This window comes from Hyalella azteca, unplaced genomic scaffold, assembly GCF_000764305.2.
Source record: "Hyalella azteca isolate HAZT.00-mixed unplaced genomic scaffold, Hazt_2.0.2 contig10531, whole genome shotgun sequence".
Taxonomy (NCBI): Eukaryota; Metazoa; Arthropoda; class Malacostraca; order Amphipoda; family Hyalellidae; genus Hyalella; species Hyalella azteca.
Window position 1 is genome coordinate 43998 of NW_025940565.1, and position 14575 is coordinate 58572.

The window sequence follows — 14575 nt, forward strand, 5'->3', positions numbered from 1 at the left end:
TGTAATTTATATATATGTAATTTAAATTAAAAATTGATCGTAAATTGTAATTTATATATATGTAATTTAAATTAATCTTGAATTTTAAGCACCGCACGAATGGCAGCGCCGTGCCGAGCGCTCTCCTTTGCTAACTCATTACACTAGAAAAACATGCATCACAGTAAATTAAAAAAAATATGCACTGGATTGAAAGCCTTGATTAAAATTAATCGTAAATTGTAATTATTATATTAGTAATTTAAATTAATCTTGAATTTTAAGCACCTCACGCATGGCAGCGCCGTGCCGCTCTCATTTCCTAACTCATTACACTAGGAAAAACATGCATCACAGTAAATTAAAAAAATACTATGCACTGGATTGAAAGCCTTAATTAAAATTAATCGTAAATTGTAATTATTATATTAGTAATTTAAATTAATCTTGAATAATTATTTTTACCTCTGACAGTCGAGTTGAGAAGCATTTTTAGAACAATTAAACCAAATTTTTAAAATAAAATCCAGTGTATTGAAGTGCGTAACCTTGGAAGTTTTATTTTTGAAATGTACCTACTGTATTATACTTCACACAAACTTAAATTAGTCATAAAAGTCAAGCAGCAGTCTTCGATCCGCTAGATTTTATTGTACTAAGACCCGTCAAAGAGATTTGTCGCCTTTCGAACGTTCTTAAGCATATATTCCAGTTACTAAATGCCTGGCAGGAAAATCATTCGTCTGGGGCCATACTTTCAAAACTCGCTAAGTGAACGTAAGTACTTACGCTCTATTTTCTTGTCTATGATTGGTGAATTTAGTTTGAAAGGCCGTCAATGATTGGCTGATGAACTTACGATCTCTTAACTTTTTTTGAAAGTATAGGCCCAGATCTCAATAAATATTATGAGCTCACCTGAGTCGTGCTACGAGTCTCATCTTGTTCGACCAACTCCTCCGAATTAGCAGACGCCTCATACTCTTCTCCTTCGGTCTGTGATTCATCTTCAGACTTGTATTCTTCATCGTAAGGATCAGTTTCCTCGTAATTGTCCTCGTCACTATCGTACTCTGAATCCTGTTCTTCAGAATCATCGCTGTCTACGTTATTTAAGCTCGTAGCAGATGAAGTTCTAACTTGCAGGGACTGACTGAGTTTAGATATCGTGGATTTGAGATCCAAAACATTTTCTTCCACTGATGCTGTCATTTCATCAGCAACGCCAGTCATGTCCTCGAGTGGCGTGTAAGCCTCAACAACTTCATGTTCATCAGAGTGTAAGACGGGGGGCGTTTCGGTACCAGAGTTAGACGCATTTTGAGTTAGGGTATCTTCAATAGTAGATGTACTCTGAGTGTGTGAATGTACCAACTCTTCCGAAGACTTACTACTTACAACAGGTTCATCTTCATCAATCGATTTCCTCAAGATTTTTTGGCTTAAGGATTCTAATTTGGTGAGCTTAACTTTAGTCCCTTCAACAGTTCGTGTGGTATAGATGTTTTGTGATATTCTCTCAACCAACTTTTTAGCTTCAATTTGATTCATTTCGGCTTCCTCATCCTGTGTTCCGCCACCAATAAAAACATTACGTTCAACGGCTTTTAACTTTTTCGCAGGTTTTTTAGGTTTGGATTTGTCTTTGGATGGAAGATCACGTTTATTGCGTCCAGTGTGTATGGTAATAGAGCGAAACATGTTTGCCTTCACGATTTCAGCCCTTCCAGAATGCCTCTGTGTTGAATGAGCCTCTACCTTGTGGGATTGAATTTGAGTGAAAAGACATAGCTTGCAAATATGGATGTATGGCCAGTTATCGATCATTACGAAATCCCTAGTCGCGATCTGTTGAGGAGCGCCTTCGTGCGTTGTTTTATGGTGTTCTTCTACACGTTGCCTAGAGTAGGAGCCATAACCGCATTTATTGCAGCGATGGCGGTATTCACCAGTGTGGCTTGTAAAGTGATCGTAAGCGACTTCCAGATCATTAGTCATGTGATGACATAGTCGACAATGGAACATTGTTGGTAGTGATTTGGGATAATGTTCAATGTAGTGGTATATCAAATCAAACCTAATGCTGGATACGTAATCACACCCTTCAAAATTGCACACGATGGCTTCATTGAACTGTAATCCAGGAGGTACCCACGACAGGTCAACTTCTTCGGGCTTTTCGCCATTTTCAAGAACGAAAGGTCCAACCTTGTCTCTAAAAACAACGTTTACGTCTTCCTTCTTGAATTCGCACTTAATTTCTCTTTCTGGGTGAAAATTCACAAGATGATTTACATGCTGTCGACCAACATACTCGCATAGCTCACATTGAAAAAGGTCAAGAACACCTCCATCGTCCCAATGTACAGCTTCAAAGCTGTCCGGTTTGTCTATTATAGAGCCACGAGTAACTCTTCTAGCCTCGAGATTAGGAATGGAACTACTTCTAATAGCTCTTTTTTTCCGGCGTAGCTTTCCCATAGAGTCAGGAGTCTTGGAATCACGACCGTCCCCAGATACAACAGAACTGTCAAAACTAGAAACACTTGCTATTCCAACGCTGACGTTATCCTCATCGCTGTCCATGGCTGAAACCGGTTCTCTTGGTTTATCCTTAGTGGAGTCCAACTTGCCAGCTTCGGATGGAAATTTTTCGTGTTCAGAACCAAGATCTTCATGAATATTCGATGCAGATTTTTCCATAACTGTTGGTAGTGCGTCTTGAACATCTCTAGCAGAGGTCGGTTGCACTTCCGGGGTAGTGTTATTCTCCAAAAGTTCAGCCGGTTCAGTTGCCGAAAAAGTATCAGGTTGACGACTTGTCGATTCAGCATGGCCCGAAGCCTGATCACTTACATTATTTGATACGTTTTCAAGAGAGGTTAATTCACTAGGTACCGAGAAGCTATTGCCTTGCTCAATCTCATCTGTGGAAATATCTTTTGCATTATTCAAGTCGTCTGAAACACCTTCGTCAATAGCAAGTCCAGGGACTACAGAACTCGCATTCAACTCTGTGGATAGCTCGCCAGAAGCAAAAGACTTGCTATTGCAAGGTAATGAAGTGCCGAGTTCAAGTAGGGCATCATCAGCAACGCGAGGGTCTGCGAGATCTGGGAGATTGTTACGCAACACGTCGTCATTGATGGTGTCCATGATCTGAGAGAGATCCGGTAGGTCATCTTCCCCTAGAGAGCTACCGCCGAAGATATCAGTTTGCTGAGACAGATTAAGATCATCGTTCCCCGTGTTATTGACGCTGTCTGTTGAAGTGTTAAGAGACGACTGGGTTATTACTTGAGTCACAGGTGACGAACACAAACTCGTCACGGACTCAATTTGTAGACCACTTGCGCTTTGATCCTCAGATCGATCCATTTCTGGGGCAATTTTCTGTTTTTTAGACGGCTGGTCATCAGAGGTAGCACTGTCATTCGTATCAGCAATAGAACGCTTCTCGGTTGGTTGATATGTATTTATTGCTAGTGTAGGCTCTTCATCCGTGTCGCTGTCAAGAATTATGCACTCTTTTGATTCATTGAGAGTAGATGTTTTACTTTTGTTCTGCGTCGATGTTTCAACATTAGATTTTTTGGCATGACAAAAATCTTCTAACCCCTCGTTTGAGCTATTTTTTGCATCAGAGTGACATTGCTGATTCTTATTATCCACCACAATTGGACATAGTCCATCAGATTCACTAGCATGAAGTTGATCATCAAAATCTTTTTCTTCATCATCTAAATCGATGATATCAGTTGCTGCACTACAAACACTGTCATTGACACCAGAAGCAGTATTGGCACTTCGTGACGGAGCACGGAAAGAATCAGGATTAGCGGTATTTTCAGCACAATCGTCCGATTCAATTTCTACAATTTCAGGATCGCTTGACCGACGAGATGAACCGACTACAGATTCCGAGGACTTTCGGCGCTTATTTTCCGACCGTGGTTCAACATGAGGCAAAGTTTGCGGCTCGTCATCTGACAGGGTCGAGTCGGCTATCATAACTACTGAATGAGGTTTAGCTCCGCTGACACTTGCAGCATCTGAATTTTTGGCAGCCAATGCAACACTAGAATTTGTTTCCCGTTTCTTTTTATCGCTCAGTTCGGCTAAGATGGCCCTCAAAGCGTTAGTACACGTCTCCTGATCATCACGTGCAACAATTGGTGGAATAACGGGTTCGGGAAATGCATTATCAATTGAATTCCTCGTTTCCCTAACCATTTCGTCTAAATCGATAACGAGAGAATCACGATCACTGCCATCTGATCTATCCGAAAATGGATGCTCAAACTTGTCCAAGTCTTCGCTGGGAGCGGGCATGGAAACATCGCCAACTGAAGCGGACAGCAGTTTAGTTATGCCCGATCCGTCAGAATTTCCAGCACTAGAGCTAACTTCCAGCGTAGAGGAGTCGTCTGACGAGCCCAATTTTGCAGGCAACTTGGACTTGCGGGTCAGCAGCGGTTTGTCATCAAACAAGCATTCGACATATTTACTGGGAGTAGGCACGGTCACCTTGAACTTACTTTTATCGTCCAGAACTTTCTCGACAACCTCGTGAGTTTTGCGAGTCATTTTGGGGTTGAGATCAGCAGAGGATATTTTGTCCTGTTTTCTTTTCTTATTTACTGGTAGAACAGTTTCGGAATTGGAAACAACCGGTATGGAGGAGGAACAACTAACGTCTTTCGAGGATTTTTCTATGTGGGTATTCTTGTCACGATTCAGTATATTATCTTCTTCAGGTTCATCACTGGAGTCATGCAAACTAGCGGCAAAGTCTGGGCCTTCTTCGAAATCAAGATTATCTTCTTCGCGGTCTGATATGACAATATCGTCTGTAATTACAGCACTAGATTGTACTATATCGGGAAATTCGAAGTCGTTATTCTTTCGACACAGCAGAACCTCACTCTCTTTTTCAGCTGTTGATCCGGGAGCAGTTACATTCACAGGCGATGCAACATCACGTACCCCAACAGAGTTCGCCGACGACGTGTGAATATTTTCATCCTCACTGGAATCCGACACACAAGGACTAATAATTTTCCGGAAGCGACGATTCTTCTTAGATTTCGAATGATTCGATGGAGCAATAAGTTCATCAGAATCATTTTCATCAATCTTTTTTGCAACCTCGTCCGTGGTCTTCTTCGACGCAACACTAACAGGGTCTGATGGCTCGACGTCTGATACTGTGGCCTTCCCATCAGTCAGGGATTTATTCAAATCTTTGATTTTAGTACCGCTAGTGGATTTATGAGGCTCGGACAATGCTGTATCCGCGGCCAGCTTACGCTGCGAACGCTTGGGGTCGTAGAATGGGTTACAGTTGCCAGTGGGGAGCATAGGAATACCAAGGCGACGCTCTCTTTCATTGTTTTTTTCTTTATAATTTTTCTTGGCAGTCTGAAAGAAACCTGAGGTCATAGATCCCAAAGATATTTGAAAGCCATGCATTATATACCCATTTAATTTTTTGAGACATTCTGCAGCAGACTCGGGACTGGGAAACTGTATGTAAGCGTTTCCGGTGCAATTTAGACCGTGATCCAGTTCAATGCACACATCTTTTAAAATGTATTCCTGGAAAAATTTATAGACGTGCATGGAATTTGCAAATTGCGGTAAGCCTTTCATAATAATGAAAGCGCTTGAACTTAGATTTGCAGGGGTTTTTAGTGTCTCTGGAGGTCCAGTGCAAGGAGGAGGTGGAGTAGGGGACTGAGGAGGAGGATATGCCATGGTCATAGGCCCATACATACCCGGGAAGGTTGGGGCAGGTACTGCGTACAGCGGACCCATACCTGTTTTCACCACACCAGCGGGTTGCATCATCCTCCCTGAGGTAACGTGCATATCGTGAGTTCCTTGAGGTCCAGCACCTATCACACTGTGATGATTTCGGTTGAATGTTCTCGGATCTCGAGACGAAATTCTGGGATCATAGGAAGGTGAAGGGATGTTTCCCAATGGACCTTGACTGGGAGCAGGAAAACCGTGAGACTTCATCCCACTGGTCAAGAAGGGTTTCATAAAAGGAGAATGAGTATCTGGAGCAACTGGTAACCGTTGCATAGGTTGTCTACCTTCTCTAGTTCTAGGATCTCTATTGCGTTGAAATTTATGGTCCGGTAGTGGGATTTGGGGGTTGCTGGCGTTGAAAGGAGGCATTGGAGGGGGCAGTAATGGTGTATTTACCATACGCCCGCCGAAGCTAGGAACATCTTCAGTGAAAATTTCTTCCATCACAGGACTGTTGGTACTCTTGTCATTGGAGCTACTAGGTGAAGTTTCTGGAATAAGCTCATCTAATATACAGGAGGGTTTGCTTGGTTTCTTGGCTCGACGTCGCCTGTATTCTTCAATGTTTAGAGCCCCACTCACACTTTTAGAACCAGACTTCATTTTGTTTGGTTCATACTTAGTGCTCTGAGAGGTTAGGCTCAATCTAGCATGGTTCGAGTGATTACTACTGGAATTTGACGCCCTTTCAACAAATGGAGGACCATCTTCCTTGTGTTCAACGGGTATTTTAGTAGTTTCCGGTTGTTTTTTTAAAGGACTGCTGTCGATCACCGCACTTATTAAATTACTTGAGAGAGGGGGAGGTTTGGGAATGCTCGGGGGCACTGGAGGTGCAGCATTTATCGCACGTTTTCTATGGCCGTGAGATACCTTAGTCGCAGGGCCAACAAAATCTTCGTATTTCAATGTATCGTCTCTGGTTTCTCGAGATAGTTCCATCGAGAACCTTTCGACATTGCGAATGGCTCCTTTAGTAGTTGCAACACTGTTCTCTCTTGACTTCCGAAAATTTTCGGCGGATGACACCTTTTCAACAGGGATTGTTTGTACAGGAGAGAAACCAGTAGGACTGAATGAACCAACATCTTCGGGTTCAGGAGAATCCGGTGTATCATCCGGAGTAAATGAAGCTGAAGGACATTTTGCCAATGCCAAACTATCTCTTGCACTTTCGCGAGTTCTGTTAGGATCAGTATTGAAGAGAGTTGTACGAGAATGATCTCTTTGAGAACTAGAAAACGATGAAGCAGAAGTAGGCCGTGCTGACCGTCCAGCAGCATTCGTTTCAAACTTGTTAGAAGGTAATGAGTTGAATAGTTGAGTACGACCATCGTCTGTCACATTCCAAGGTCTATCTCTTTTCTCGGAAAACCGATCGTTGGCACGAGAACCCATGGCGCGCTCATCATTTTCCTCTGCAGAAGTACGTTTGGACGAGTTTCTCTCACGAACATATGGGGAGTCATTGCACGAGAGACGATTGTGTGAAGATTTTTGTTCATCATTAATAAAGATGACATCTTTAGAACTTGAAAGATTAGAATGACCTTGGTAACTTGTTCCTGGAGTAAGTTGAGAAAGTTCCGGAGGAGGCGCTGGTTTAAGGCCAAATAACTTCTGCAGTTTCTCTCTTGACATCTGCAGTTTTGCACTGTTTGAAGGGGAGTTGCTTTGAGACATACAGAAAGCGGCAGGCAATTGCTCCTTACCCACAGCCTTGTATTTGTCGTCTTCAACAGTAGACACTCCTGCAGGATAACGTTGATCCCAGCGACTTACACGGTCTTGTCTGGGAGCAGTGCACGTTTTACTGCTTCCGCTATTAATGTCAGGCGGCATCGGAAGGTCCAATAAGCTTCGTTTATGCGGTTGCTGCTTATGACTATAATGAGGTTTTTGTAGGCTATGTTGTGACTGTGAACTGCCAGAAGAGGAAGATCCAGTCCTTGAGTATGGATTAGAAGATGAATGCGGAGCAGATGAAGGAGTGTGTATCGCTGGAGGAACAGCATCAAACAGCTTACCAGTATTATACAATGGTTTTTTATTATCGCCTTGCGATGATGAGAGATCATAGCGATGTCCTGGTTTTGTGGATGTACTTAGGAAGTCCTTCTGACGCACACTCGGATACTTGCTTGACATCAAAGACGAACGACTAGTAGATTGATTATCCTCTTTCCTCCTCGTACTCTGATGCGTCACTGCGTCAGACGGACGAGAGGGTATGGGTCTCAATTGTTCGAACTGTTCCAAAGCCTCATCCCCGAATAATGCTAACATTTTCTCGCTGACATTTTTCTTGCTTCCGTCATTCTTCAACTGAATTGACCGTAGATCCGTATCAAGAGATTTTTGTGATTTATCATTCCAATTTTGGGCAGTGTTATTTCTTTGGTGGGAAACATTAGTATTATTATGACTGGTATAACCTGTTGTTCCTGATGGTCTGAGAGGATTCCTAGGTGACGAAGAACTGCCTAAATTGTGCTTGCCAAGGCTTCCTAAAACGGAAATAATTTCAGGGTCGTCATTACTGGCTTCCATCAAGGACATCTCGAGAGCAGCGCTGCCTCGTTGCGATTCGATACATTTGTTCTCTAGAAACACATTCATTCCTTGCTGAGCAGGGCCGCTTTCACTCCTTTTGCTGGTCTCAACAACTTTTAATTGCGAATTACCTTCTCGTTTGAGAAATGCTTTCTCATTGCTAGAGCTGCCAGATGCGTTCTGCAGGAGAAAAAAAATAAAACAAATAAAAATAAAATCAAAGAGGAATATACTATTGAATGATTAGTTAATTGTCGTCCATAAGGGTTTGAAAGTAAGTTTTACACCAAATGTTTATGGCACCCAATTCTACATTGTTCTATGAAAAATTAAAAAATTTGCAGTGTTATTATACAAAATAAAATCACCTAATAAATGAACTAATAAATGGTCACCATATAAATGCATAAAAATGCATTAAAACACTCCTACCGATTCTTTAGATGAAGCTTATACAGCCTGCTACAATTATCGTGTCAATCGATATCGTGTCATACACTCCAACCCCTGTGTGTATGTAGCTTAGCTAGAACGTATTTTAATAAGTTAACGAATTCGTATTCTAAGCTGTCTTTAAAACGCAAGTGTTGGGACGCTGGATTGTTCTAAATTACGCTGGGCATGAGCTCAGTTGGAGTTGAATAGTTAAGTGGCCACATGTGCATTTACGCTTCAGCTATATAGCTATCTTGCACCGGAAATCATGATGAACATTACCAATGAGGTGAGTGAATGGTCTCGGTTATCGATATATTCTCAAATCAGTTATCGTTCATCACCAGCAAGAGGCGGAAGATCTTAATTGTCCAGCCCGATGAAGCTGGCTCGAAAGAAACCGCGTTAGCATCTCAAGGAGACGAAGTGACAAAGGGGAACAGGTAAAAAGCAACAGAAACGAAAACACTCGCACAAGAGGTCACTTATACGGGACGTGGGCCGAGGAGAGCGATACAAGGAATCGTGCCTACATGGACAAGTTACCCCACAACTAAGATCGGCGGTCATTCACCGAGAGCTCCGTGGTGGCGCCCCCAGGAACGCAAAATCCCATAAGACTCCGGACGAGCACAGACACATGTCAGTAGTCCCTGCTAAGGAGAGCTCAACGGGAGGAATTTGATTACGGTAGAAATGCTCCACCTGACGCATGTGGACTGTAAATCCTCGCCCACCTCTTAAAGCTTTATATCACCGCTTGGACAAACTACCTAATTATTCCCATTGCAAAACAAGAAAAACCGAAAAATCAAAGTTCAATCCACCTTTTATTTCCCTTCTGTGTTCAACGGCTAAATTCACAAAGCGCCTTTCGCTTGCCCAACTCACAACCGCCCTGGTCATAACTAGGTCATAACACTCCTAAACCGGGCCCATTTTAATTACTTTCCTGCCGCTCTCGCGACAGATAACGATGGGCTTTCATTCTAGCGGCCTCCTACCCGCACTGAGGCAGCCATTACTGACCTAACTAAATAATCGAATCAGCACTGGCCCTAAACCACTTCGCCCCTTGGCTGTGCCTCAATGACACAAACTTGTGCGGGCTCAACGGGGAAGGGAAAAGTTGACTTGCTTTTTCTCCCGTTTATTGACGTAAGCTGAGTGACGTAAGCTGAGTGACGTAAGACGAGGTGGTTTTGGCAGGCGAGAAGAAGAGACGACAAAGTTGACGATAATTACGTTTAAGATTTCCGAGCCTCAACGAGTTAGGCCAGATATACCTAATCTTGACATTTAATTTCTTATGCTTAAATTTGCCAACGCTGAGTTGGGCTTCAATTACAGTTATAGCGTCAACGCTAGGTTGGGATTCGATTCCGATAATAGCGCCAACGCGGGGTTGGGCTTGAAATTGATTACTAAGTATGGCAGTGCCAACGCTGGGTTGGGCTTTCTTTACGATTAGTGCCAACGACTGCGGTTGGGCTTGGCCTACGATTACGGTACCTGAAATGATCAGATTAGAGATAAACTTTAGAGGACAATATCTTAAAATTACCTAAAATGCTTCAAATTAAAGGAGACTGAAAGAAACGCATGTCGGCACTCGCCAGGAAGCAGTAAGGCTCGATGAGGCTGTAAGCGGAGAACGAAGTAGTATCCCTTAAAATTTTTTCTATGAGATTGTGTCGAAGAAAACAGAACGGCGTCTTTGCTACACATTCGAATGATTATAACGGCGATGGTGAGGCAAATGGCCTAGAAAATATCAAATCAGTACATCCAGTTATGCGACAAATAATCCCTTTTTAAAATAATTACTCCTAGACGAATTCATACTAGAAAATACATATCAACTATGACATAGTCAAGAGCCTATGAGCTGGTGTTCGTGATCATGGCCGCCATTACATCGGCGCGGCACGACTCGCAGTGACAACTTCAATATGCACTCAATAACATGAATTTAGAATCACAATTCTGGAATCATACACAGTGAAGGCAATAGAGGAATACATGGATACAATAGGCTTAATAAGCTATAACATCATAAAATAAGGTAACACCGGGAGGGCTCGTGGAGCAACACACTACTCGCTCGAGCTCTAGGCGCCCACTGTTGAGGCAGTGACGCTGCTAGGAACGCGAGAACCGTTTGAGGGGTGGCTGCGTTCACGTGGTGGTAATTTCGTTGATCTTTGCGATATTTTCTACGCACTTGTGGAGTGAACGCCGGGATGAGTGAAGATTTTAAGAAAGAATAGATGAGGATAGGAAAACTTAGTGCGTTGAATCTGACGAGTGACGAACGACGTCACACTCAACCTCGGATCCTATTCGCTCGTAAAAAGCACGTACACGGGAGTCTTCCCCGAGACGCGAAAACGCAGAGCTCCTGTTCGGCATGTAACTAACAGCGAACTGACTAACAGCGCTCTAACTAACACAGCGCTCCTGTTCGGCATGTTCAACTGAACTAACAGCGCTCCTGTTCGGCATGTTCGACTAGTCCGCCGCCAAAATCCCCTTTCACGTTATCTACTCCCGATATCCACTTATTAAGAGCACGCCCCTCAGTCTATCTGAAACAGTTGCATCCCAATCTTAAAACCCTTAAAATTCCGCGGGATATAGCCACTTCACGTTCCTCCTTCCCACGTAGTTTGCGCAATATGAAGGACATAATCAGCCCCCTAATGGGGTTTTCCTTGGAGGGCATCAGATCCACAAACAAGTGGAACAACAGCACAATGTTATTGTTGTTTTGGACAAACACCAAAAGCCATCCAGTCATGAATTGGGCAGATACAATCTGGTATCCCTGGCTTCCCGTTGCGCCGTCGCCAGCCTATAAGTCCCACAGAACTCAGCTCTGAGGTTCGCCTGTGCGGCTTCCAATGACCATCTTCACACTGAGATAGGAGTCCTTTCCTGCCCATCCCTATACCAGGCTCTGGTTTGCAGTGTCTGGTTAGCGCTCTCTAGACCAGTTACTCCCCTTTCCCGCTCACTTTCTTTTCATATGGGTAAACACCGTGAATATTACTCTGCAATTCTCTGTTATAGTTATAGCTTTCTTTCTTCATAGTGAATAGCAGCTTGCTTGCTTTAAGGCCTTGATTGAGAACCGAGAGGCTTCGAACAGGCTCGACTCTTCCCTATGCGTTTCTTCACTAATTAGGATAGACTTTACTCCACTCGCAAATGAGATGGCGATATGGATTTTTCCATAGTCACCCAGCTATTTACTTATAAGCGTCGACCAGTAACAAAAATATGTAAACTTTGCATTAAAAGAGTTTTAATGAGATGAAATTTCAAGAAACTTTGAATATTATTGTTCATCATGTCTGTGACTTTTTTTTTACTTTTTTCGAGATGTAAACGGGCTGTAATTTTTATCCTCCATTGAATGGTATACTCGGCATTCCTTGATCAGCCTCCTTGTTGTAGATATTTTTTTCCGAAAAATAGTTATGATCGAGTCTGTTGATACGCGGAGGGAAAATCCCGCATACTAGCTGCTCAAATGGAGACGTTGTGCAATATTTAAGGGGAAAGAGACGTCGTAAATTACTCAACTGTCAGTTCACGACGGGTGGCATGGTAGAGGCAAAGTCAATGAGGGGGGCGAAGAATAATACGTGGCCAGTGGTCGGCCTAGTCCAATTAGTTATAGCCGACCGTTGGCCATTCCTCGGCCACCTGAAAGCGACCAGTTGCCGCGAAGAAGGGTCTGGCTAGGATATCATATTACAAAGAGTACAAGCTCGAGGGTAGCGACCGGCCGAGCTTTGGGCAGATCAAGGATTTTACACGATGGTCGCGAAAACCTCGCTCTCAGACTTCGCTGCATTTTGACTACAAGCCTTAAGGCTGGTAATTACGACGTAATTATTATTACAATATCAAGGCTGGTAATTATGACGTAATTACCAGCCTTAATTTACGACGTCTCTTTCCCCCTTATGCCTTCCACAACGTCTGCATTTGAGTAGTTGGTATGCGGGATTTTCCCTCCGCGAATCAGCAGGCTCAATCAAAACTATTTTTTGGTAGTAATATCTACAATAAAATACTTAAAAAAACTTTTTAAAAAAACACGTTTTTCTTGTGGACTAAAAAGTAGAAAATAAATTATGGTTCGCCCCAAAAAAACGTGTGTCGGGCAGATTTTTAAATTTTGGAAATTTGATGGTGAACGTACAGCCCGACAAACAAACAAACAAACAAATAAACAAACAAACAAACAAACAAACAAACGCGAAGCTAAGCTAAGAAAAACGTGTTAAAAAGGAGGTTGATCAAGGAATGCCGAGTATACCATTCAATGGAGGATAAAAAATACAACCCGTTTATATCTCGAAAAAAGGGTAAAAATCGCATATTTGATGAACAATAATATTCAAAGTTTCTTGAAATTTCCTTTCATTATAACTCTTTTACTACAAATTTTACATAGTTTTTGGTCCTGTCACTGTTTATAAATAAATAGTTGAGTAAACATGGAAAAATCCATATCGCCATCTCATTTACGAGTGGAGTAATGTCCAGCCTAATTTGTGAAGAAACTCATAGGGAACAGCCGAACCTGTTCAAAGCCTCGCGGTTCTCAATCAGAGCCTTAAAGGGGAGGTGAAGCAGTCACTGCAGCAATATCTTCTACCACCCCTCCCATCGCTTCAGAAAAAAAGCCCTTATTTTCTTGTCTCTACTGCTCCACGCTGGCTCAACTGCGGCCGAGGTTAAGTAGCCAACTTGCATCCTACTTTTCGAGGGTAAGGGGTTCAGGGACGTCGTCTGCACCCAGTAAGGAGACCCAGTATGCCACACTCTGCATGTATCGTCTAGCCCATCTATTCACATGCCCCACCTTGTCTCCTCGCCTCCCCTGCTCAAGAGTCAAGCCTGTCCTATAAGATGGCTTTTCAAATCATGTGCCCGTCTGCCTACTCTCCCGATCGTAGCCTGAGCCGCCCTGCCTTGCTTGAGTGTCGACGGTATGAACATCGTTAACCTCAAAGCCTCAACTGCTGAAAGATCAACAAGTGCTTCACTTTATTAACCAGTAATGAATATTTGATATTTTTAAAAATGAGACCAATAGAAAAACATCCAAAAATGTCACTACGTGGATTAGATAGCCCTGGAGGTGATATTGATTAGTAGGTCTTGAATATGCTTCAAAAAGTTCAACTTGCAATAAAATGAGGGCAGATGGTATCATAACTGTGGTAGGTACAAGCAGGCTGGAGTATACGAGCGCTTTGGAGTATAAAATGAATAAAGATTTGATACATAGTATTTGAAGTAGATACATTTAATATCTTTCTTTTAAAATTAAGGGTTTTGGTAAAGAGGTATGTAAGTTGAAATCACATTTGAGGAGTCCATGTCTAATGTAAAACTAAACTTGCAAAGATTAGGGTGCGTACTAGCCTTCCCCAGTAGTACATTTTTACGCGCAACAAATGTATCTTTCCAATCTTCTTGAATTACAACTGGTATTGTTTCCGTTCAAAAGAAACCCCAGCCAGTCTCCTCATACTGCCTAGATTCTACTAAATCAACATCAATTTTAAAAATAACACAAGTCTTACATTTTTTACCACTTACTATTTTTACAGTTAAATTTATGTTCCATCACTTCAAAACGGGCAAGAACACAAGAAGCACAAGCAAATACTCCCCAAGAAATGCATGAATAAATGCTGCAAAGCAGGAAACCTATTGGCTCATAATGAGAAGAGACAGTTGAATTATAGGTTGAAATTGTTGAACAGTT

The 14575-nt window shown here is 42.5% G+C and overlaps 1 protein-coding gene across 1 annotated transcript in view; it reads right to left on the reverse strand.

Annotated features, from left to right (window-relative positions):
* The window catches only part of LOC108681932, a 37936-nt gene that overhangs the window by 22117 nt on the left and 1244 nt on the right, over positions 1-14575 (reverse strand). The window contains exon 4 of the mRNA XM_018171013.2: positions 898-8529. Within this exon, the coding sequence (XP_018026502.2) occupies positions 898-8529 (7632 nt within the window). The remainder of the gene's footprint in view (positions 1-897; positions 8530-14575) is intronic.